The sequence below is a fragment of the Epinephelus lanceolatus genome, chromosome 18, assembly GCF_041903045.1.
Source record: "Epinephelus lanceolatus isolate andai-2023 chromosome 18, ASM4190304v1, whole genome shotgun sequence".
Taxonomy (NCBI): Eukaryota; Metazoa; Chordata; class Actinopteri; order Perciformes; family Serranidae; genus Epinephelus; species Epinephelus lanceolatus.
Window position 1 is genome coordinate 42,762,519 of NC_135751.1, and position 27,482 is coordinate 42,790,000.

General features: G+C 43.7%; 1 protein-coding gene across 1 annotated transcript in view; it reads right to left on the bottom strand.

Moving 5' to 3' along the window:
• Window positions 1-27,482, bottom strand: part of LOC117267776 (zinc finger protein 646) — a 59,087-nt gene that overhangs the window by 30,452 nt on the left and 1,153 nt on the right. The window contains exons 2-4 of the mRNA XM_033643780.2: window positions 13,562-16,342; window positions 10,263-11,372; window positions 8,292-9,151 (exon numbers count right to left, since the gene is read on the bottom strand). Coding sequence (XP_033499671.1) covers window positions 8,292-9,151; window positions 10,263-11,372; window positions 13,562-16,128 — 4,537 coding nt within the window. The 5' untranslated portion in view covers window positions 16,129-16,342. The remainder of the gene's footprint in view (window positions 1-8,291; window positions 9,152-10,262; window positions 11,373-13,561; window positions 16,343-27,482) is intronic.

Here is a 27,482-nt window from a genome sequence, read left to right on the forward strand (position 1 = left end):
ATACTATACAATGACTCATTTTCCATCACTTTTTTGACATACTATACTATGAGTCATTTTTGTCACTTTTTTGACATAGCATACTATGACTCATTTTCCATCACTTTTTTGACATACTATACTATGACTCATTTTTAGTCACTTTTTTGACATACTATACTATGACTCATTTTTCGTCACTTTTTTCACATACTATACTATGACTCATTTCCTATCACTTTTTTGACATACTATACTATGACTCATTTTCGTCACTTTTTTTGACATACTATACTATGACTCATTTTCCATCACTTTTTTGACATACTATACTATGACTCATTTTCGTCACTTTTTTGACATACTATACTATGACTCATTTTCCATCATTTTTTTGACATACTATACTACGATTCATTTTCGTCACTTTTTTGACATACTATACTATGACTCATTTTCGTCACTTTTATGACATAGTATACTATGACTCATTTTCCATCACTTTTTTGACATACTAAACTATGACTCATTTCCTATCACTTTTTTGACATACTATACTATGACTCATTTTCGTCACTTTTTTGACATACTATACTATACTATGACTCATTTTCCATCATTTTTTTGACATACTATACTACGATTCATTTTCGTCACTTTTTTGACATACTATACTATGAGTCATTTTCGTCACTTTTTTGACATAGTATACTATGACTCATTTTCCATCACTTTTTTGACATAGTAAACTATGACTCATTTCCTATCACTTTTTTGACATACTATACTATGACTCATTTTCGTCACTTTTTTGACATACTATACTATGATTCATTTTCCATCACTTTTTTGACATACTATACTGTGACTCATTTCCCATCACTGTTTTGACTTATTTTTCATCCGTGATTTCATATTATCTTTTGACTTATTCAACAAGTCTAATGATATAGTGTGTTCTGCATCACCATGCCAATGTTTGTGATGTTCAAAGTAAAGAATCAGAGTTTTATCTGATTAAAAAGAAAAATAAATAGTTTACTTTAAAAACAAACACAGATCAAACCGAGATGCTAAAATCAGTCCTTCATTAAAAACATAATTTCATGTACTCTGTCAAAAAAGAGGTCAAAGGTCATTCCCACTTCTCCCAGTTTTAAAGAAAAATATTTCAAGTGAAAAGAAAAATTAATTCTCAGGAAGTCATGACAGCCGTCAAACAGGATTTCTGAACACGAAAAAGGCGTCAGCTTGTTGAACATTAATAAGCGTTTCAGTTTCTAAGTAAAATCACAACAAAGTATTTGTTTCCTCATGAGGCCGTTGGCTACGCTCAGTTGTGACCAAAGGATTACATTCACTATCTGACCATAAAGGGTTATTCATTCATTCATCTTCTAACCGCGTCATCCTCTTGAGGGCCGCGGGAGGGCTGGAGCCTATCCCAGCTGACATCGGGCGAGCATAAAGGGTTATTACACACAAATTACATGAGCAACATTTCATCATCTAAAGTAGCAGCACATGTAAAACTCAGTAAAAATAAAATTCAAACCAGCAGCGTCACTTTGTATAAAGTGGCAGCCATTTTGTGCCGACAGCGATTGGATTAATGTGTCTCTCATTCTTTCTTTCATTTAAATTTGATTAAATTTCTTGGTAAAAGACAAATTTTAAATATTTTGACAAACAAAAATGAATCAGAATTATCTGTTACATAAATGTTATTTGTAATTTGTGTGTGACTGTAGACTGTGTGTAGATTTCACACCGTCAGGCGTCAGCCACCTTTAGTATTCAGTCACGTGTGCAACCTGCCGCTCTACATTTGGATTAATCCACCGCTGAAAATAGTCCCCAGAACAGACACATTAAAAATGTAAATTTAAATATCTGTCTTAACCAAGTAACTAAAGTTACCAGATAAATGTAGTGCAGTAAAAACTGCAGTATTTCCCTCTGAGGTGGAGTACAAGTATAAAGTAGCAGGAAATGTAAATACACAGCAGAGTACTGGTAGCCTGGTTCCAGACCATAGACCCCGCCCACTCAACTGAGTAGGCTTGCATCTCTGGTCTGGCATACTGCAATGAATTTGCGATTTATCACGTCCAAATGATGGACAGAACAATGAACGCCGGGGGTGGGGGCGGGTCTAGCGATTAGCCAATCAGCGCCACGCTGATGTCAAGCTGTGCGCCGGTGGGTAACTGGTGAGGATAGCAACAATGGCGACCGCTACAGATCCTACAGACCACATTAACGATGCTATCGAGGTATTTCGCCACTACTCGCGTTAATGGAGGACCAAATTAAGAAAGCTGCTAAACTGGATTTAATGGCGATGCAGCTGGGCGTGCACGACGACGGAGACATTTTAAACGGGCAATGCTTGCTTGTTTTCGGCACCCCCGAGGCATGGATACTAATGACGTCAGATTCTGGGTGAGTCGTTGATCTCTACTGATTGGTTAGGGAAAAATCAAATTCCCTCCCCCTTGTAAATCGCCTTCAATGGAGGCGATGTCAGACTGAAGGTTCTGGGAGCTTCAGTCTGACACTCAGGCTAGAGTACTGGAGTAAAAGTACTCAGTTACTCTGCAGATTGATGTGAAGCTGATGTTGTTAATATTCTGATAAATTATGATGATGTAACTGAGGCTGAATAAACTTCCTGGTCACATGTTGAACTTGATGAAGACGTTTGTATGGAAGATTTAAAATGGCAAATTGAAAAGAAATCAAAGGCCTTCATTAGTGACCACTTTATTAGGAACACCTGTACAGTTTAATACAACAGCTCAGCCATCAAACCACCTCCCTTTTAATGTTTGTGACACAGAGATTAATTTAATGTTAGTTATGTTTGAGGAGGTAGAAAGCGATTTAACATATTTTTATTTTATTATAATCGTTGTATTATTTTATTTTAATGAGCGATTGATCTTCTTTGAGATTGATAATTATTCCCAATAAAGTTAATAACATGTCGGCCTAAAAAATATATTTGGGCTGTACCAAATAGTTTCAAGCTTCAGTTATAATGTTGACATTCAGATTCTAACGTTCAAAATTTAAACACTGAGCTGTTTTTGTATATAAGTCCATCCTTTGTAAATCACAGACGATATATATATAACAGACGGAGTCCTGGTGACGTCATCCATCGGTCTGTGGACTCCAGTTTTGAAGCCTCCAGCATTTCAGCTGTCACCATCTTGGTTTCTTGCAGCCAACAGTGACCACATATAATTTTCCAAACTCAAGACATGTTTTTATCTCATGAAATATCCTGCCTTGATCTGTGTTTACTGGTATTTAGCTTTAAAAAAAGTATTTTCACTGCTGTTAAAACAAAGGGAGGCACACAGCTGTATTAACAGGGCTGTCTGTAAATTACATTTATTTATTAAAGAAAGATGATTAAAAAAAGACTAACACATTTAATCTGATGAATCAATTCAATCAAATTTAAGACTTTAAATTACATTACATTTGCAGGAAAAATTCGAAGTGATTTATGAAATTTTGGTATTAATCTGATGTCACTGAACCAAATTACTGCATCATACTGAGAGTGCATTATCAAGACCTCTCAGTATGATGAAGATCAACCTCAGTAATAAACACAGAATTAAATCAGCGCCTCTCTGACACAAACTAAACATGAGAAGCTGCTGTATGAGGTGATACAGGTGTTCCTAATAAAGTGACCACTGAGTGTGAAGTTAAAGCTGCTGTATCAGGTGTTCCTAATAAAGTGAGCGCTGCGGCTGATCGAGAGTGAACACACTGACCTCTGCTGGTTGTTTTCAGCTATTTATTTTCAGTACTCAGCAGTAAGGGTTATATATATGGACAAGTTTTTCTGTTAAGAAATGAATTATCAAAACATAGTTTATAAAAGTGTATAGTAAGCATTACAGATATATGCATGGAAACAAAACGTTAAAACAAAAGAAGGGTTATAGTTCCAAACCAAATCTTTTTCTTCTTCTTCTCCTCCTCTCTAAACTCTACGTGAAATGCAGGCGGAAGTGTCCACTCAGAAAGCAAACATGGTGGAGGAGGAGGAAGATGCAAAAATAAAAAATGTACAGTTATTATTTCTGTGTAGTTCTAGATCACATGGACTCCTACAGCACTTGACGGTCACTGCACGGCTTTGACTTCATCTTTTTTTTCCTTTTTTTTAAAACTAGCACCGGTGCTCCTGAACACGCCGACAAACTGTGTTTAAACACACACGCACACACAGAGGCGTCCGAAGAGTCGCACTTAAATAGGAGGAGAAAAAAAACAGAACACCAATAAATACAGGAAGTTACCATGAAACAGAACCAAGGGTCAAACCATGAGCTCCAACTAAGAGTCGTCCCTTTTCAACAGGAGGGAGGTGGAGGGGGCGGGGTCAGCCGGTGGAGAGATAAATATGACAGAGAGGATGATGGGAAGGCTCGACTGAGAAAGACCGTCACAACATCACTTGGTAAAAGGCAAGAAAAACACTTTCCATCATCATCATCATCATCATCATCATCATGGTGTACAGTTCTTACATCTTCACACAGGTCAGAGTCCGTCATCTCCACAGAACAGGGGCATTGTGGGTAGAAAGGAGGGGGTGTTTACATCAACACAGCTCTAAACTCACACATCCTAAAGACTAGCGCCGTCCATTACAAGTGTTAATAATAATAATAATAATAATAATAATAATAATAATAATAATCAGAATATAAATAAATGCATTACTACAATGATCTGTCGTCTTTTTTCCTTCTTAGAAAACAGGTGCTGAGATACAGAGTCAGAATACGGATACAATACAGGTCAGACAATATACACCTTTACTTTACTGTGGGCGGGGCCCCACGGGTCCTTCCTCCTTTATACTCAGTCTCAAATCAGACCGGATCGGACTGAATCCAATCGGATCAGATGAGATCAGAGCAAATCAGATCAGATCAGATCAGATCAGGACGGGACGGGACGGGACGGCTTCAACTTCACACACACATTCAAACACACAGAGGGACGAGACAGGACGACATTCAGACATATCTGACTTTATGCTAAACGTCCTGCATCTGAAACTATTCTTTAACAACAAACTGTCTAAACTCAAAGTCCACTTCCTGTCTTCTACAGTTTGAAGTTTCGCTGCAACAATTCGTCACTCGATTATTTGTTCGACAGGAAATGAATCTGCAACTATTCTGATAACGAGAAATGACTGAAGTCATTTTAGATGTTTATATTCAGGTTTTGTGGCTCTGCTTAAAGTCAACTAGTTATTTTGGGTTTGGAAATGTCGCTTGGACAAAATGTGATGACATCACCTCAGGATCCAGGTTACTGTAACAGGCTTTTCTCACCGTGCCATCGTATTCGTAGATAAAACAATTCATCGAGACAGAAGTAGAAGAAAATATTACAGTACTATTATTAACAGAATGATGATTTTTTTCAATATCGTAGATAAGCAAATCTACACAGTACAATAACCGTCAACTTTTATATCATGGTATACCTTACAACTGGTACATCACTACAACCGTAGCTCCCGCACATTTTGACTGATGAAAACTTTTTAAAATCCTTTCTGACTTTCTTTAAGCCATTTACAACAGTCTGGACGTTACAGCGACACAGACGTACGTTATATATAAAGCTACGTGTCTTTTTGTGGGACAGAAAACTGAGGATCCTGTAAGTGGCTGAGTGACACGTTTGTATGAATCTATTTCTTGTTTTATGGTCGTGTAATAATTGTTTTGTGGCATTGCCTGAATGTGAGCCTACGTAATGACTTCATAAATTATGGGTGGTCACCGTCACATTGCTTCAGTCGTTTCAGCGGTCACACAGCATCGCACCAGATCTTAAATCAATAATACAGAAAGCACAGTTTGAACCTCAGATGTGTTTCGGTATTTTATGAATTAAATTTAAACAGCCAAAACTATTCAGATTGAAAACTTTTCAGAAACACTCCGTTCATTTCATTTCCAGGCCTGGAAAACTGTTTTTTAATTCCATAACTTTTCCAGGAATTTCCTGACCATGGAAATCCTGTGGAGAAAATAATTGGTGATGAACAGTTGCAGCTTTAGTTAAAGCACCAGATAAAGACAGTGAACGAACTCTGGAGTTTGGATTCAAAGTTTCACGACATTAAAGAAGTTTGAACAAACAGACCGTCAGTTAATAGCTTCCCAGATTCTCTACAATTTGACTTTAACGAACCAGACGTGAAGAGACGAAATCTGTGGAAACACGTAACTCGGAAAATAAACTTTGTAGTGTCGGAGAACAATTATGTAATTGACTGAACGTTAATATTTCATACAGGCATGACATGACGTCATGAATAACCAATTAGATGCTAGAGTAGAGTTTATGTTCGTTAATGGCTTCCCAATTCTCTACGATTTAACTTTAACAAGTGAACAGGACTAATTTCTTTCAGCAGCAGTGCTCTCTGGGCTTTTCTTGTCAAAAGTTCGGTCAAACTGATGACACTCATTTTGATCACCATGCCTAAAAAAATGCATTCCTGAAATTGAAAACAGTCCGCATAACTATTTAAATTTAAAGCTGACCTACAGTTGAAAGCGAAAGAAAAAAACCTCTAAAATTTGGATCGAGAGTTTTAGGACGTAAAACAGGTTTAAACACACAACTGTGTCCTCGGAGCTTTTCCAACCACAAATCTGAAGATATTTTTAAAATCAGTCAAACTAATCGGACTCGTTTTGATCCCCAAGCCTCTAAATGTATTCCTGAACAGTTTGAAAACTGATTCAAATTGAACGTCCACTTACTGCCTTTTTTTTTTTTTTTTTGAGCTTTCAACCACATCACTCAGTCTTCCTTACCGGAGAGAGTTTGCTCAGTAGCTGATAAATCTTAGTTTTATTCGCGCCAGCTTCAAAGTTGAATATGAAAGTTTTGATCTAGGACTTTTTATCTGCTGATGAAGACCTTGTGGTGAAAGCTCCTGCAGCAGGGCCTTGAGTTGTTTAGTCAAAGAAGAATTATTTACTGCTTTGGTTCACGACATAAAAAAAGGAAGTTGTGGTCACAAATTTTCTATAATTAGTTGAAACATGTTAACGAAGAAACGACCGGCTCCGTGTTTGAGCAGCTACAGACGAACCGACACGTTTAATGATGAACACACCTGTAAGTCTCAAACTGCTGCTGTTGAATCTGTGTGTCAACCAGACGTCGGGTCTATTGGGAAGCTACAAGAATCCGACACTCATCTTAGAAACACACACACACACATTTAGAGCAGACCGAAGCGTCCCGTCTTGAGTCCTTAAAGCTCCCACAGGTCCCTGCTGCGTCCTGTCCAACCATCCAGGGACAAAAAGGAAAAACAAACCAGCTGTCTCTGACTGTCCTTATCAGCATGTCCACTGCACCTACATGTTTGTCTTAAATAAAAACACTTTGTTTCGACCGACTCGGTCAGAATATGGTTTAAAAACATTGTGACAAAGGCCACGAGAAGATTGCGGCGAGACAGAACTCCCTATAAACACCATCAGCACTGGGATGGAGGCGGAACACAGAGAAACCAACTGCAAAACAGGACCAATCAGCTCCCGGGACCAGAATAGACGAGATGGCTCGAAAACAAGCGTCAGACTTCCTCGCGCCTTCAACGGGACCCTCACAGCAGCTCAACCAAGTCACGACCACACGACTCGTCAGTCTTTACGACTCAAACAGTCTGAGTTGCTGCGGCCGCAGGAGGCGTCCACAGGAAGTTCAACACCTCAGCGTTACAGGGCAACATGCAGTAGGGACTAAGGCAGATGGAGTGAAGTCCATGCAGTTTATACAAAACTACATCACGTCTGTCTACAGTCCATGTCTGCCTGTCCGTCTGCCTGTCAGTCAGTCTATGAGGGACAGTCGGACAGTTCTACAACCAGCACCTCGTTGGATGTCCGTGAAGGAAGCCTCAGCTCAGGACAGACTGTGGTGTGTAAGTGTGTATCTGTGTCCGCATGTGTGTGTGTGTGTGTGTGTGTGTGTGTGTGTGTGCAGCGTCCCTCCTGCTTTGTGTCTGTTGGGTCATGCAGGACCTGGACTGAGTCTGAGCACCTTCACACACACCACAGCCACACATGGAAAATGAGGAAGAGGAGGGTGAGCAGGAGGAAGAGCTACGTTTGGCACCTCCAGAAACCTTGGCATGTGACTGCACCCCCACCCCCCACCAACACACCTCCCCATGTGTCACCCTTCCCCCCCCCCTCATCCCTTAGCTTATATGAAGGGGCCGCCGGGCATACCCAGGAAGTTGGGCGCGTGGGCCATGGGAGGGGGCGCCGTCGAGCCGCTCCAGTGCACCTTCATGTGGTGCCTCAGGTTGGACTTGGAGGAGAAACGCTTGTCGCACTGCTGGCAGGAAAACGGCTTCTCCTTGGTGTGGATGCGGCGGTGGCAGATGAGCTGGGTGGAGACACGGAAGGACTTGCCGCAGTCGGGGCACTGATAGCGTTTGGGCTCGGTGTGGATCCGCCGGTGGTTCTTGAGGGACATCAGGTTGGGGAACTCCTTTTGGCAGGAGTTACAGAAGTAGGTCCCGGTCTTGTGGCTGTTCTTGTGGTTGAGCAGGGAGCTGGCGTGGCGGTAGGACCGCCCACATTGATCGCACACATGGGATTTGATGACCTCACTGTGGCTCCCACGGCTGCGAGCTTTTGCCACGCTGCCGGGGTGGAGTCCTTGCTCTTGCATCAAGGTGAGGTCCAGGCCTGACCCCCAGCCCAGCTCCTGGGAGCCCCCCGGTCGAGGCTGCTGGGGTCTGGGCTGGCGGGGCTGTGGCGTCTGGCCGTGGGTGATCTCCATGTGGAGCCTGAAGCTGGCCTGCGTGGGAAAGGCTCGCTGGCAGGACCGGCAGGTCAGCTCCCGCTGCTTCTGGTGGACGCGTCGGTGGTTGTAGAGCTGGGAGGAAACTCGGAAGGCCTTGCCGCAGTCGTGGCAACGGTGGCGCCGCGTCTCTGAGTGGATGCGGCGGTGGTTCTTCAGGGCAAGCAGGTTGGAGTAGGTCTTGAGGCACACGGCACAGTGGTAGATGCCGACAGTGTGGGTGTTTTTGTGGTTGAGGAGGGAGCTGGCATGGCGGTAGGAGCGGCCACATTGATCACATCTGTGCAGAGACAAACAAGGAAGAACAAGAGGGAAGGACCAGGAGGAGGGGGGAGGAGGGAGGAACAGAAGGAAGGAAAAGGGGAGATTAGTAACAGAAGATGGCAGTTTGCTCTCACTCTTCTATTCAAGATTATCTCAGTTACTGGTTACCACTTTTTCTTTAGAATTATAGAAATATTTAAACTACCACTCATCATCTAAGATGTTGCACATACAGGTATATGATCTGAAATCCGGCTTAATGCTTTTAAACAACTACAAAGTGGTGTACCATCTACAGTTAAAAGGTCTACACAGTGATCTGGGAGAGGACTGCTGGGTGGGGGAGGGAGGGACATGGGAGAAACTATGGACAAACAACTGGGAATCATGTGGGGGACTGGGAGGTATCTGCTGCTCCCTGCACTGCACAAATGGACACAGCTGGAAACTATTTCAGAGACCTTCTGTCACAGCTTTCTTTTGGGTGATTACTCAATATAATGATGAAGAATCCATCAAACATGCCTAAAGAACCTCCGCCATGTCAGACTGTAGTTGTCGGAACTGTTAGGAATGATAACCTCGACACATGTGCAGTGCAGCTAGCTCCAAATACTTCCTAATCTTCCCTTTGACATCAAAATGCAAGAGCCCCATCACATGACTGCATGTTCTAGTCTGATATCTGGCCAGTATCATGACACTACCAAAAGGAAACAAACACAAACAAAGACTACAGTCAAAATCAGAACAACAGCAAGGAACAAACATCAATACTTTTAAATTTTGCTAAAATGCTACACACAAAATGCTACGTAAATCAAATCTGTGTCAGAATTTGCTGAGAATACAAAGCATGAAAACAAAACATCTAAACATGAAGGCAGCCTAGAAAACTCAAGTGTGTGATATATGCTAACTGAAAGCAAACGGGGTTGACTTATCTGGTCTCTCCACTAATTCAATTTGTCCAAACTTCAGAAAAATCCGAATTCCGGCACGCGTATGGTCCCAAGGAAGCCGGATTGGAGATCATATACCTGTAATAGACACGTAGAGACCTAAATTTATCTTCACTATTTTTTTTTCCAACTTCGAAGAATCACAAACAACTGACGAGAACTCACGTGTACCGACACTCGTCGCCCTCTCCCGTGGGTGCAGTGGCCTTCCTCCTGACTTCCATGCCTACCTGGTTGTCCCCGCAGCGGTGCCTGGCTAGGCCGGATCTCCCCTGGAAACTCTTCCCACAGGTGGGGCAGCCGAAGGGGGTGGCGCCCTCCTCGTGGACCTTCTGGTGGTTTCGGAGGAACCTGGCCAGCCGGAAAGCTTTCCCACACGTGTGGCAGATGTGCTTCTTTCGCTGCGTGTGGATGCGCATGTGGTTGCGCAACGCCATGTAGTTGGTGTAGGGCTTGTCGCAGAAGTTGCACCGGAAGTTGCCCGTCTTGTGGGTGTGTTTGTGGTTCAGCAAGGAGCTTGCATGTTTGTAGGCACAGCTGCACAGGTCACAGGCATAGGGTCTCTCATCAGAGTCCAAGTCCACAGAGCTTCTCTCCATGCTGATGTTGGTGGAGCTGTTGGTGGAGGAGGATGAAGGCAGGTGCTGGGCTGGGCAGTCATGGGCTGCGAGCTCATCGGCCGTGGCAAAGCCTTCACAGCAGCCATCACACTCAAAATCCATCTGGGCCCCGGGGCCCTGCGGCCCTTTGCACAGGCCGGCTGTAGTGTGGGTAGCTAGCTGCCTCTGGGTGCGGAAGCCTTTGCCGCATTCTTGGCAGTTGTGCTTCTTCTGGGCAAAGTGGAGGCGTAGGTGGTTTTTCATTGCCAGCCTGTTGGGGTACGTGGAGTTGCAAACATTGCAGTGGTACTCTCCGATTTTATGGAGGTTCTTGTGATTAGCCAGGCTGCCAGCGTGGCGGTATGTTTTGCCACATTCTTCACAGGCAAAAGGCCGCCGTCCACTTTCAGCTGGATCAAACTTCTGGGGCCTGGAAGTTCCAGCGGAGGAGTAGGGCTTCTTGAACCCTTGATGGCTGTATTTCATGCCCATTGGCTGACTCTTTGACGACTCTCCTCTCATAGTCTGCATCTGAGATGGTCCGGGCTGCTGGAAGCGGGAACCGTTGGGGCCGGTCCGAACAAGACCTTTGGCTCGGTGCTCCTCGTGGAGACGGAGGTGGTTGATCAGCTGCTTTTGGATCTTGAAAGCCTTGCCGCATTCCTCACACTTGTGCCTGCAGCATGAATGGACAGAGATGAAGAAGACACAATCCATTAAAGCTATTAACTTCAACCAATATGGTGGTGTTTAACATGATCCTCATTCACTGCAACCCAGAAGTCAAAGTCCTAGTAAGGCTGGCAGTCCTGGCACCATGTGCAACACATCTGACAACAAATGGACTCAGCGCAGTTAAAAATCTGAATGTCCTCACTGGAAGGCATTCTACAAAAACTAAAGCTGAATCTCATCAGCCCATGTCTCCATTTCAAGCTGAAAAATCACAATCACATCATCAGTTTGGGACCTTGACTGTGATGAAATCTTGACTCTGTTCCCTCAGTATTTACCCATCAGATGAAACATTAAACCCACTGACAGAGTAAATGGCATTAATCATTTCGTTACAAGACAATGTTCTGTGGGGAACCTTTCGTTCCGACATTCATGTGAATGACATGCTCCATCCACCCAAACACTGTTACAGACCAAGTACCCCCTGTTGAGGCATGGACACCAGACCTCTGGGTATGTCTGGGTGTTGGTGGGGGATCTTTGGGTCCTGCGGGTTGTGAGGTGGGATACCAGCACGTCCCACATATGCTCAATCAGAAAGGGGGGACTTCTGCAACAACTGGGTGGGTGGAGTGTCGGGTGACATCCACATGAATGTCAGGGCCAAAGGATTCTTCACAAAGAAAATCAATGTAACAAGATGATCAAAGTTATTCACGTCACCTGTCAGTGGTTTTAATGTTTCAGCTGATGGACGGGATTAAATCAAAACATACACAACACTAATTTGGTTTTAAACATGAAGTTCTTAAAGGGATAGTGCACCCAAAAATGAAATTTCAGCCATTATCTACTCACCCTCATGCTGAGGAATGCTCACATCCCTGGCGGAGATCGGAGCGGATAGCACACCTAATGGCAGACGGCGCCCCAGACTAACGTCCAAGAACACAAAATTGAAACCACAAAATAGCTCCATACTGCTCATCCATAGCGATCCAAGTGTGCTGCAGCCGCAACATAAAAAGTTGTTTCGAAAAACGTCATTTGAACTCTGTTTTTAGCCTCATTGTAGCCTGTAGCTCTGACTGCTTCTCTGTGCTCCGCACTCACGTGTGCGCGCCTGCACGAGACCAGCGAAAGCATGAGCTTTGCTTACCTGTCTTTACATCACGTGACACGTGCACCACAGGGGGAGACAACAGTAACCACAGAGCTAAAAGATAATTTGCACTACAGTCTTTTAGCAAAGGACAGCCCAACATGTCTGAAGACTTTGAAACTGAGGAGGAACAGCATTTCTTTGTTGAGCCGTATTTGTTTGAGCCCGAGTATACGGACGGAACTCAGGCTACTGGACGAAGCAGCTGCCGCAGCTCATGAGCCTCAGCCAGCCGCAGAATACCGGAGTCGAGCACTGGAAACCTGGTGGTGTAGTTGTTTCAAATGCAAAGCAATGCCAACGGATGAGGAAAGTCTTTGCTGCTCAGACTGGGAATTGGTGATGCCTGCACTTGAGAATCTGGACATCAGTACTGACGAGACTGCTGCTCTTCAGAGACCGTGCATCACCGATCACCCTGAGTTTCCAGCACTTCTGACCCGTGGTGTTCTGGACACATTTTGTTACTTCCCCAAGATCAACTGGAAGAAAAGGCAGGAGTAAATCATTCATTTCTACCGTAGTTCAGGCGGACAATGGCGTTGGTCTCGGATATGTGGTTACTGTTGTCTCTCCCTGTGGTGCACGTGTCACGTAATGTAGACACAGGTAAGCAAAGCTCGTGCTTTTGCTGGTCTCGCGCAAGCGTGCACACGTGAGCACGGAGCACAGAGAAGCAGTCAGAGCTACAGGCTACAGTGAGGCTAAAAACAGGTTTTTTGAAACAACTTTTTACGTCGGGGCGTCAGGACACTTGGATCACTACGGACGAGCATGTTGGAGATATTTTGTGGTTTCAATTTTGTGTTCTTGGACGTTAGTCTGGGGCGCCGTCAGCCATAAGGTGAGCTAGCCGCTCCCCCCGCCGATCTCTGCAAGGGATGTGAGGACTCTAAAACTTCACCAGAGCCTCCCTCGGTATGAGAGTGAGTAGATAATGGCTGAATTTTCATTTTTGGGTGCACTATCCCTTTAAGCCAACTTTAAAAGATCTGCCCAAATGAAGTAAAAATGGATAGATGTACCTCTTTAGATCAAAGTGGGTCCTTTGGTGATTCTTGAGAGCCAGCAGATTGTAGTAGCGTTTCTGGCACACCAAGCAGCGGAAAACACCCGTCTTATGGGACTTTTTGTGGTTAAGGAGTGAGCAGGGGTGTCTGTACCCTCGTCCACACTGGTCACACTTGTGGGGTTTGTCACTTTGGTCAACCATAGGTCTACGTCCATCGCCACCAACATCACGGCTTCCTCCGGCAACTCCACCGCCGACGCCATCCCCTCCAGACATTCCTTTGGCTCCATTCAGACCCTGCTTGCTCAGTGAGCTGGCCCGATTTTTACCGGGGCACAGGTGGGTGATCAGGTGGTGGCGATCGGCAAAAAACATGCCACAGTCAACACAGATGTGGTTGCGTCCATCCATCTTGTCACTGCCATTAGCTGAGCTGCCTACAATACCCTGTTGCTGGCCATCCGGCCTCTGGGGGCCATGGACTAACTGGTGATTCAGGAGGTCCTGTTTCCTGGAGAAGCTCTGGCCACAGGTGGAGCAGATCATCCTCCACTCTTGCTCCAGGTTGGAAGGTCCTGGCCCCGTTGGGTTATTGGCATGACTACGCAGGTGACTCCTGAGGGCTCTGAGGCTGGCGTAGTGGTTGCCACACACTGAACACTGATACACTTCTCCATCATCATCGTCGTCTTTGTCATTGCTGCCCATCCTCTTGCCTCCGCTCTGGGAGTATTGTCGTTGGCTGCTGCCTTCTTTCAAGTTGCTGGAGCTTCCAGCTGGCAGCGAGGTTCCACTGGAGCTGTGGTAGTTCATATTCCCCATAAACCCGTTGGACATGTTGCTCTGCTGCGACTGCTGGCCACGGCGGGGACACATGTGCGACTTGATGCCGGATACATCTCCATACATCTCACCGCAGTCAGCACACACGTGTCTGTCAGCCTGACGGTGAGCAGAGCTGCTCTGGGAAAGTGAGCTGCCATCAAAGCGATCGTGGAACTCAAGAGAGTCCAACCCACTGCTGTGGCCACCGTCTGGTACAAAGTGGGCAGCATCACCAAGGTTTCCTGGCAGTGAGATTGGAGTGGTCGCACCACTGCCTTCCTGGACGTAGCTCTGCTGGGAGTCCAGAGTGAGCGGCTCTGGTGAAAGCCAGTCATTGCTGTCGTTATTAATAGGCTGGTTGGAGGGACGCCCTTTGTGGCTCCGCAGGTGGCTGTGTAGCGCTGCCAAGTGAGGGTACTGCTTACAGCAGATGGTGCACTGGTAGTGGCCTGTCTGATGGCAGCGTTTGTGGTTGACCAGGCTTCCTGCATGCCGATAGCTTTTGCCACACTCCCCGCACTTAAAACGCCGCTCTCCGTCATCTGGAGAGTTGGCCTGGGGCACACGGCCTCCGGAGGGAGAAGACACTGAGCCCTGTGATCCAGAGCTTATGTCTGAGTTGAGGATGGCGCTGTCCTGGCCATGGGACGCAGGGTGGGGGTCATGGGTCAGATAGTGGACTTTTAGGGTCTCCAGATCTGGGTGTCCTGCGCCACAGTATGCACATGTGTAGATGGGATTGTTGACTGGAGGGCCCATTATGGGGTCGTAGGGACCTCTTTTGTCACTGGGGAGGGGTGGCAGAGGCAGAGGGTCCCCCAGGGCAGGGGTGTACGCTGGGGATCGAACTGCACTCAGGTTGTGGGGCATGATGCCTGGGAAACTACGTGGCAGGCCGAGGGAGGGTGTGGCCGTGTTGTGCAGCAGGATGTGCTCCTGAAAGTCTGTCTTGCTCGGTAGCGCTATCTGGCACAGGTGGCAGAAACAAGAGGCAGTGTTGTCGCTCTGGGACGACTGGGAGACACTGCTGCGCTCCGAGCCATGGAGGCTGCTGCTGCTACTGCTACTGCTCACCATGGAGGCCCCAGGGGTCTTGAACTTCGAGTGAGTTCTCTCGTGGCTGTTTAGGGCAGCCAGGTTGCTAAATTGTTTAAAACACACAGAGCACTTAAACGTTCCTTGCTGGTGACACTTCTTGTGGTTCACCAGGCTACCGTGGTGCCGGTAGGTTCTGTCACACTGATCGCACTTGAATGGTCTGTCCCAAGCGTCGTCAGATTCAGGGGAGCCTTTTTTTCCGTGGTCGTCTGTCTCGTGGCTTTGCAGGACACTATGTCCCATACCACTATTATTCAAATGGGAGCGTCCAAACCCGTCCGAGAGGTCTTGGGCGAGGCCGTAGTCCCTCTCGTCGTGGCCTGCTTCTTCAGCTACTTCTTCGCTCTCTTCTTCTGTGTGTGCACTACTAGGGGACAATGTATGGATACGTAGGTGGTTCTTCAAAGCTACCGCGTTGGGCAGCGTACGCGTACAAACAGGACACTGGAATGAACCCACTTCGTGAGACTTTTTATGATTAGCTAGGCTCGCTGCGTGCTTGTAAATTCGGCCACACTGTTCACACTCAAAGCGTCCGTTCTCTTCTTGCTGATAATGTGCTTTCATATGCTCTAGAAGACTTGGAGTACTCGGACAAACCATATCACACTCTTTACAGGGGAAACCCTTGGCACGACTCATATCATGCATTGCCATAGTACTCTAAAGCAAATCAGTCGGAGGGAATCACGGTTCACAACACAGCAATGAACGGTGACGTTAGGGAGGTGGAGGAGGAAACAGTGGGGCTTAGCTATTCAGTTGAGGGTGGTGGTAGCAGCCATTTTCTCCCCAGTGCAGGTCCAGCCAATTGGGGCCCACCTTGGGAGGTGGCGGGCCTGCAGGGGTCACACCAGCCAATGAGGTATCACTGTGGAGACAAGACGAAGCAGAAAAGAAGAGGGTTACCAAAGAAGCAACTTACCACCCCATTTAAACCTGATCACATTTATTTTTTTTTAAAACATGGAGTTTAACTCAAAATATGTTTTGCAACGGACTAGATCACAGTGACATTGCCCTTCGACCACAAAATTTTACTTTGATCATCTGTGACTCAAAGTGGACATTTGTGCCAAATTCTAGGAAATTCCCTCAAAGTGTTCTTGAGATATCGCAATTATGAGAATGACACGGATGCAAGGTCACAGTGACCATGACCTTTGACCACCAAAATGTTCAAAGCCAGACTCCTTTGAGAAAAACAGTGATTTAACATCAGTGAATACAGGAGCTGCTGAAATCAGTTGGTGTGTTTGTGTCACTGTGTGACTTTGGTGTTTCTAAGGGTTTGTTCAGATTCACCAAAGTCACACAGTGACACAAACACACTAACTGATGGAGGCAGCGGTCGACCAGCAGCTGCTGTGTTCACTGATGTTAAATTACTATGTTTTGTCAATGGAGTCTGGTGGCTTGAATGAGAACATAGACGGCGGAGAAGCCGTTGAAATATTCTAAATATAGCATTTAATAGGGATGTCCCGATCACATTTTTTGATCACATTTTTTTGCCCCTGAGTCCGAGTCCGAGTCATTTGATTTTGAGTATCCGCCGATACCGAGTCCCGATCCGATACTTTGGCAATGCAGTAAAAATTTTTTACTGTAGATTAACTGTATCATCCCACTATTTTTCTGTTCTTTGTGCTCTACTAGGGATGTAACAATATCACAATCTCACAATATTACAATACTGTACCCCAATAACAAGCCCATGACATTTATTGCAGTATTGTAAGACATGTCATGATATCAAAACCTCACTGTATGATAATAGTACAGTAGCTCCACGGTATAATATTAATTCCATTATCCATTAGTCAACAACAAGAACATTTGGTCAAAAATAAAATAGCTTATCATGTCTTTCTCAATCACCAGCCTCTTTCCCTTTATCCCTCCCTCACCTGCCTGTCTGCCCCCACCTCACTCACTCCCACACGGACGTGCACGAAAAACAAGCGCGTTGCACCGAAGGCGCACCACTGGCGTCGCTTTGGGTTATGAGCGCACATGACGCACGTCTACAGTAAAAGTAATGGGTTTGAGAGTGCAAAAGAGCTACATCTGAACGCCCCCCATGCGGCACGTCTTGCTTTAGACAAATAGGGAAAACCCTGACATGTATCTGATATGTCACAGGCCTATATCTGATCCCTGATCGGGATGTAACTTCCGATTCCGATCGAGTCTGAAACCACGTGATTGGCCCCGATTTCCGATCATGTGATCGGATCGGGACATGTCTAGCATTTAACTTGTCAAAGCTCTACGCTTAGAAAACTAAAAGCCCAAAACATTAAACACTGTTCATTAATCTGCAAAAAAAAACTAAAACAATGAATTGGCAACAGTTTTGATAACCAATTAATCTTTTCAGTCCATTTTTAGGCAAACACGACAAATGTTCTGTTGTTGCAGCTTCTCCAATGAAGTGTTGTCACAATACTGACATTTTGGACACAATTACTTAAAAATGTTCAATATTAAATACAATTTTCAATACCACAGGAAGACAAACTGACTTCTGTTGTACAGGTAGATTTTTTTTCTTAAAAGAAAAATAAAACCAAGTTTCTTTTCTTGGTTAGCAGCAGAGAACAGCAGAATGATTGCACATGATCCTATACATATGTTTCTAATGTTTTTACTCTGCAACTCATTTTAATTGTTACCCAGATTATCATTTATTGTTTTATCAGTTCATTAATATGCAATATTTATTCCTCTGCACTCGCCTATTTTTATTCTTTTGAGTATTCACAGTGCACTTTAATGTTCTGTCATGTCGTGTCCATGTTAAATGTATGTTTGCTGTATGTTCGTTACTGCACTAGGAATTATGAGCAATGACAGTTCATCCGCTGTGTGCTGCTGTTCACAGTTACTGACGATCATAGTTTTTTCTTCAGTCGTTTCTCAGGGGTCAGTTATCGTTTTATTTTGAGTCCTGAAATGAACGAATCATGGAGCCGCCTGTGAGGATGTGACTGAGCGACACACGGATGGTCTGATGTTGACACACTGCTGTTTGTTCCTGACGTCACGTGGCACTGATGGAGAACGCTGCACCTGCCGACACAACGACGACAACCAAGACTTCAGCCTCCGAATTCCTCCATCACATTTACACTGTGTTAAATATGTCTGACACGTTACTACTGTTGTTCCTCATGACCTGAGACACACTGAAAATATTGATTTTTTTGTTTGTTTTCTATCATCATAAACCGACTCTGGCTGTGGACACGTGTTGGTTCAGGAGGCAAGATTTAGTTTCTACTTTAGCTGATGTTCAGATGTGCATTTTGTTTTTCTTCTTTAATATCTTAGAAATAGTGTTTTGTCACTTTGATTTTTGATGACTTTCAAACAAAAGGACAGAGGTCCATTCATGTCCTCAAGGACCCTGCAGCTTTCTCAAGGACTCCTGGAATCTCCTCAAACACCACAAGAACTCAGAGCTCAGTAAATCCCGGACTACTGAGATACTGATAACTGAGATTCACAAATATCTGTTGTCAAAAACATATTCAGTAAAGTTTTATACATATTTGTAAATAACTGAATGTACTCACAGATATATTTTTTTAATTTGTGGAATTTTGTATTTTCCAAATTGTTATTTGAGTTTACTTTTTTATGTCTTTGTGTGAAGTGTTTTTATATTTACAGATGACGCATTAATAACCAGTTCACACGGATAATATTGACACTAATCTGTCTCCATGTGTCTCACACAAGTCAGAGTGTTTTCTGTTTTTATTAATCTGTGAAACGTTGCCTCTGAATATTGACAAACTCTCACTATTAATCATTTAAATCTGATTTTCAATATTTCATTTTTCTAATTTTAACTTGGTTTATCATGATGTTTATTTTTACTCTATTTTATAGCTTACTTAACTTTTTTTTTGCTTTTTTAAATAATATTTTATATTCCTATTGTTATATAATATATAATTTTCTAATCTCATAAAACTTCAGTTCTCCTTTAAGTTGTTTTGCAGTAAAGCACTCTGAGCTGCATGTTTGTGTGTGAGGTGGTGTATGAGTAAAATTAAGTTGAGCAGAATTAAAGACTAAAAATTAAAAACAAAAAAATAAACAGAATTTTGACCCAGTTTTGTTTCTATTTCTATTCTACTCTCTTTTACTGTGCACATCAGTCAGAAGTTAACCTGCATGTCGTTTTCTTTGTGTGACGACAGTAAAACTGAATTCAGTCTTTAAACAGTTTCAACACATTCTCATGGACAAAGTTTCAAAACTTTCCAGGACTTTTCAAGGACCAGGAATAAAATTTTAATTTCATAAAACCATGCACTTGTGCACCATGCACTGTGTCTGCTGCAGTTAGCAGCCTGGTTGCAATACTTTTACACACACACACACACACACACAGAAGAGTCTCGCTTCCTGTATCAAACGCCACCACACTACTTCACGAGAGTGAAAAATTAGTACACGAAAAACTTTTTTTTTTTTTTTTTTTAGGGGGGAGGGGGGTGATACTAATTGTTGACTAACTGTGATAGACTGTGAATATGACAAGAAATGTGTAAGACTGGGTCTGGCAACAGGTCAGTAGCCTACGTGCTCCGTTCTATTAAAACGGCGTGTTCGTTAAGTGGGTGAAGAGGACACGAAATTGTTTGCGCTTTTACGCACGGGTCGTTAGGGCTGGACAATTATGGCAAAAATAATAATCACGATTAATAAACACGCCTATTCATTGATTTCAAAACTCCACCAAAACTCAACTTTAATTATAACTTAAAAGAACAGCCAGAAATAAGTTGGTAACAATTAAACAAGTAAAAAAAAATAAATAAATAATAGTAAATTAAAATAATAATAGCAATAAAAACAACAAATAAAAATAAATACTAGGGCTGACCCAAGTTCGACAGCACGGGATTCGATTGTGAAAAAAAAAACTTGAATATTCGGCCTTTTTTTTCCTCCCGTTTTTTTGGGGGGGACCTTGAACACAACACCATCTCCGACAAGGAAATAGAAAGCCCGACGTGCAATGAATGAAGACCTATTATCCTGCTTGAACACAGACAGCTAAATTCTTTCAATGATGTGACTCAAAATAATGATAAAATAGATTTTACTGATGTAAAATAATATGCTGATGGTGACATTTTCCACCGGTCTGGTGTCAGTGACACATGCTGCTCCGAGTCGCGCATCTGTCTGCTTGCGCTGCAGTGCGCCGAGGGTTTTAATTTTTAGTGGTAAATCAAAAGTTAAACACTACTTATCAGCAACCAGAAGTGTTTTTTCATTTGTGAATATTTTTATCTTAATTCTAGGGTTGCAAGAAACTACCTTTTCGCCATAATTTGTAAGTTATTCATTTTTTTGGACTTTTTTTTTCCGCTCATGTTGCCTTGGGGGGCAGACACGACAGCGTGACAATGACAGATGACTGAAGTTGTCCTACCTTTCTTCTCAACCAAAGGCTGCCTTTCTGCCATGTTCTCAATCGCTTGCTCCACATATTATTGATCCACACACGTCACACGCTTGCTGCTGCTGCACATAACACAGGTTCATTCACTTACATACACGCCACGCCGTGCGGCGCATTAATCGTTTTTCTTCGATTATAATGTTTTTATGATCGTGAGAAGCCAAAATCGAAATCATGATTAAAATTCGATTAATCGTCCAGCCCTACGTGGCCCTAGGTGGTGGAGTGGCGCACATGACTCATGCTACGGACGGACGGACGAGCCACATATCTCAGTGCTGCTTAAAAACAGGTAATACATCTGGCTACATCTTTCCCACATCAAATATCCGTGATAGCCTACACCCGCGTGCGTAAAAGCGCACACAATTCCGGCTTCTACAGGCTCGCCATAGCTTACTGTCAGGACTCAGGGATTCAGAATTCAGGATGGCGGACCGTTGGAATGGCGATATTTCGGAGTGGCGGCCTGTAACTGTTGGTTAAATGGCCCGTTCGGTTGGTATTCGGATAACTGGGGCTTTACTGGTATAATGCAATACCACCACCCAGCGGTGAAACCCGTGTAAACGTTTACACGAAAAAAAATTACCCACTCTCAACGTTTAGAGATTTTTGTACACGAACTCACCCCTAGTACACGTAACATCTAAAAGCTGAAAGATCAGCCAGTATAAGTCCTGGAAAATAAGAACCGTGACAGTTTTCCATTTGTGTCAAGCAACAGACGAGCTGAGTACTCGACACTGCATGTCCTTCAGCGCACAATTTAAGAGCGCAGTGTCGATGCTGCAACGATTTATCGTGCAGCTCTGAGCTGATGTAAACCGAAGCTACGTTATGTCAACGGCTAACCTACAGAAAATAAATTCACTGTTATATAACATTACGTGTGAGGTCATTTAATTTCATGAAACTATAAATCCTTAGAATCAGACTGACCCACTGCAACAAAACAACATGATGTATGAGGGGCGGAAAAAATAAAATCAATACAGCAAAGTCTCGTGATATTTCTGTATAGCGATATCGTATCATCACCCAAGTATCAATTAATTTTATTATAACTAACTAATATGACAAATACAAATTACTAACTGACAAAAGTATCGATACTAACAGTGCACGCCACCTCAGCGCCTGTCGGGTGCGTGCGACGGGTCCGACGGACACGTGCTGTGCAGGCAGCGTCTGGCAGGCACAGAGCCCTCGCTGCAACCCGGCTTGTTGTCGTTGCTGTGCATGCATGCGCACATTTCTGTTGCTGTAATATGGCCAGCACGGCTGCAGGAGGATCAGAGCAGCCAGTTTGGGTCAAAAATGATAAAGGAAAAAGCGCTCTTTGGTAATATTTAGTGAAGTGAACACAGCACGCTGCAGACGGCAGGTACAGCCCCTCCCCTCACTAGCAGCTGAGCAGCTGGTGTCGCCAGCATCAAACTAAAATATAACTTGTAACGTTAATGTGGGAGCTAAGCAGAAAACTTTATCAGTCCTGCCCGTCTGTAACATTAACAGACAGTGTTAGTTTAACAGGACAACACAATTATGTGTGTCTGAAAGTTATGTTAACTGTAAAGTCACAGATTGAAGCTGAAACGTTTGGTTTCTCCCGTAACCCCTGGTTCTCTGATCACACAGTGAGGTAGAAACAGGAGCCTCCTGAGCCTAAACTACCAACTCTATTTGATCAGCAATGAAAATATGGTGCCAATTCACCAGAAGCACAGAAAATAAACAGGGCTGTAGATAAATACATTTGTATGGACAGATCTTGTTTCTGGTTGTTATTTATTTTGGGGGGATTTTTTGTTGTTATCATTGATGTTACTGTTCTGATCTTTATTTAAAAAATGACATGCCTCTTAATTTTTTGCTGCTGTATCAAAAATGGTATCGAGTATTGAATATTTTCCTGGGTATCGATATCGAGTTTGAAATTTTAGTATCGTGACAACTAGGGTTGGGAATCTCTCTGTGATAGACGATTCAATATGTATCTAGATACACGGGTTACAATACAATTCAAAAACGATATATTTTTAATACAGAACGATTCGTTATGATTCGATACGATTCTATGGTTAACATTTGTTGATGTAGACATTAATCATATATTATAAAATAAAGAAGCCAATTCTATAAAAGTGACATTCTTACAGTATTTTCAAATTTGTAAAAGACCACATCCCCAAGCATTGTTGCTGTATGGCACTGGCAAAAATAAAATAAAAAGACAAACAACAACAAAATCACACATTGTCTGTGTTTTTGTATGTATCTTATATGGACTTGAGTCTGGAATAAAGTTTATCATAACGCTGTACAATATAAACATAAAGCAGAATAAAACAATAACATGCAATGTAGGGGCAGAATCTGACATCTCCTGTTATTAGTTGATATCATGGACTGTGATGACTAGCAGCTTATTACTGAAAGCATGTCAGACTATTTCTCTGTGTTTGCTACACTCTGTGTTTGTCATTTATAAAAAGATAAATCACTTTTCTATAATACATCAATGATATTTCAATGGAATAAATTACTTATTGACTTATTCATACTTCAAAAACAGCATCTATAAATGATTTACATAGGGGGGATCAAAATAAAATAAATAAATAAAATAAAAATCAACCAGCCACCCTCCTCCCCTGACAAGTAAAGAACAGTCGGTGAGGTTTGTGGAAATGTGAACGGCTCGTTTCTCCTCTGACACGTCACATATCTGTGTGCTGGTGCTGCCACAGCTTGGCTGTTCAGGTATTTTTGGGCAGTCATGATACCGACGAAGACTTCTTGGACCTGGAGCCGGGCTTCTCGGTCGCCGGTAAGCCGTTATCTTGAGTGGCGGAGCACTATGGCCGCCGTATTTGACAGGAATGCATATTTCTGTCTGTGTCTGTGACCCCCTGTTCAACCCACAACCGGCAGGATTCGCCCTTAGTTTCTGCTGAGGCTTGGCTGCTCTCTGGTTTATCCAACCAGCATTAGCTTCTGTTCCTCAGCTCCACTGGTCAAGCTGGCGCTGATGTTTACATCCATTATCCTTGTCAGTAATGCCTGCTACGGAGCATGCCGCCGACTCTCGCGTTGTTTTAGAGATGCAAACTGTTAAAGCCAGTCAACCGATTGCTAGTCTCGCGATACCCGATCCATGACTCTACAATCGATTCATCTAAGGATTCATGGCTGATTCGTATCGATTGAGGAGGCTGCTACCGACGCAGCCGTATCTCTCGCTTGTCAAACAGGATATCCAGTCGAATCGTTAATCATTCCCAACCCTAGTGACAACTCTAACTCCACCCCCATTTTGTAGCAAAAGCGCCTAAAATGACATACCCACATTAAAATGACTGTAGCTTCTGAACCGCTCTGACTACATGCATGCATGAGGTCTTGCCAGAAAGAAAACTCTCTGAAGTTTCTTGTGAAAGTGTCAGAAACACTCTAGGTGATACAGAGACAGAGTAATGGGCCTCTGAAGTCAGTAAAAAGTTGAAGATTTTGCCTAAAATAAAATAAAAAATGTGTTTCAGGATGAATAACTGTCTGTGGCTTCATCTGAGCAGGTAAATGACACTGTGGGGCTGTAGGCACACTATCAATGAACACTTGTTTCAAATTTGAAGAAGACTGCTCAAAGTATGACCATTCTACAGTGTTTTTACCATGAAAAGATCCAGGCGGAGCTCCAAATGACAAGTGGGTTACTCTGCTTCAAAACAGTCCTATCAGTGATCAAACAACACTCAGCCAGCTTCAAACATTGTACCTTATTGAAATCAGGTGTGATTATGATAGCTGATGTTGTTTATGACACAGAAACACCATAAAATATCACCAAATAAAGCCATATGAAACGTGAAAGTTATGATCCCACTTTCTAGACGGTATATCTCAGCCAAAAATAGTGGTAGGAGTGAGACTCTTACCTTTTATAAAACAGCTAAGTCCCCGCTAACAGCTCCACATAAGATCGCGAGCATTCTCGGAACCCATCGGCTGTATTTGGCGTCTGACTTCCAGCAAACACCGAATACAGCCTCTGGGGTCAGATCCATGATTTTTTGGCATTCCGGTTTGATTTGAGTGGAGGAGGCGAATTTCTGTTTTCGACTTCCGTTTATATATAAGTAAATATGCTGAACCATTGCCATGGATTCAGAGTTTGCAGTGACGCCAATTTTTTTCCGTCTCGTTAGTTCACTGCACGGACCGTTTAACCTGGCAACAACTGCAGCCGGCTTAACCTGTGCAATTAATCTAATCGTAATCGTGATGTCAGGCTGTGCGATTACATAACCGCATAAAAGGCTGCGATTTGCGATTTAATGTACATAAATGTTAACGTGTGTGCCTGTGAACGTGACTGCCTCTCCTGTAGTGTGTGGAGTTTGTCGACATCACGCCCACAAGCTGTCCTGGTGTGTGCAGCACGTATGGTCAGGTGACCAGCCGGCGTGCAGCAGTGACCAACACAGACGCTGAAGAAGAGCATGAGCATGACCATGAACAGGCTGAGTTAGTGGCGAAAAAAATGCAACGTCTATCACATGGCGATACTTTGGATTCAGGTACAGCGACGTTGAACAGAAAGACGTGCTGTGTAAAAGTTTAAACGTTAAAATCGCCATGTTCCGCGGCAACACGACCAATCTATATCAACACTTGAGACAGCACAGAGGAAAGTAGGAAGAATGAGACAAAGAGACAACTGAAAGACACCAGAGCCTCATACAACAACATCCAAGCACAGTTACGCAAACATCTGTAAGTGTCACGGGGAAATCACGGACTCCATAACAAACTATATAATAACAAATGAAAAATTCTGGGTGGGTTCGGCCCACTTGACATGCTGCTGTGTTGTGCTATGGTGCTGGAATTTGTCATTTACGTGACAACGCCTGAACGCAACACAGGCTCGCTCCGCTGTGTGTACAGTGTCGTGCTGCGCTGCTGTGTGAGCAGCGTGTTTGACTGTGCTCAGTCTGTTGATGGTCATTAACACACTGTCTGAAACACTGAATCAAGCAACAAGACTCATGATACCATTTATTTATTATACTGTAATCACAATCGCGATATTGTCCACTCAAATCACAATCGCACATTTTTATCACATCGTGCAGCACTAGAATGAACTTTCATTCTGAATGAAGGGAATTAAACTGTCCGTGTGAACACACTCATTAACTCGCTGCATAAAAAATGTTTTAACTAAATGATTAGTTTAATTCCAAAAGAAAACACTCTGGGGGACTTTAACTCACGCTCTGTTCGGGATGATACTGACGTCCCTCTGAGGAAAAACTCTATTTTATTTTCTCATCGTGTCCTGTTGCTCCTGAAGTCAAAATAACTTTCTTCACAAAAAAATTCAAATTCAGATTGTTCCTCCTTCTGGATTCTTCCAATGTGCACGTGTACATTTGTTTGGTCTGATCTTCACACCTGGCCCTCGTTATCATCACAAATAGAAAATAAAAGTTATGCTGACGTCATTTATTTTATGGACAACCTGGATGCAAACATTTCACATGTTGTTAATCTCGTCATTATTTTGGGTAAATATCATATTAATACATGTGAGAGGGAAAGACTGAACTCCCTCTGTCACTGTGGTCGGAAACAACATTGACAACAAGTCGCTAAAATATCTGGAAAGTAGATCCATCTATACCGAGGTCCTCCCTCTGTCACACTGCTGACTTGTTTGTTTGTTTCTCCTTTTTGTTTATGTTTGTGTTTCCTGAGGTTTCTTACATTTTTCCCTGTTAAATGTTTTTTGGGGAGTTTGTCCTGATCAGCTGTGAGGACAGAGGACGGAGGGACGTCTGCTGTGAGGCTCAGAGACAAACTGATCTGTGATGTTGAGCTTTATAAATAAAACTAAACTTGATCATCAGTGATTTATTGATCCTCTGACTCGTTCCTGATCGCTCTCCTCATGATGAACACACATCACACAGATGAAGCGTCCCATCATTCACACACAGATTTGAATCTGAGCTCTGAGCAGCAGCCAATCACAGTCTTTCTATTTCCTTCCAACTTTTCCCTCTGAAGCTTCACATCATGTAAACAAACTGAGTCTGCGCTGCAGCCGACACAAACCTCCTCACACCTCCTCACACCGGACTCCCCTCGTCTCCCTGCAGGAGGTGTTCACGGTGTCTCAGGTGCATTCACACACACATAACCCGGGTCTGTTCACACACGCGTTGTTTTGATCGCACACATTAAACTCTGTAAAAGTCCCAGTGAGTCTGAGGTCTGAGGTCTGAGGCGGACTGGACTCACACAGACGGTCTGAGCCGCAGCAGGGCTCCCTGACCTTGGCCCGTCTCCTCTCGGTCGGGTTCAGCCCCAGCATGAATTAATCGGGACAAAGCGGGGCATCTCCACCGACTCACGGCCGACATTTCCTTCGGCCGACTCCCCACAATAAACCGGGGGAGGGTCGGCCGAGCCCGGCCGGGGAGGAGAGCACCGGAGGCGGGTTAACTGTGTA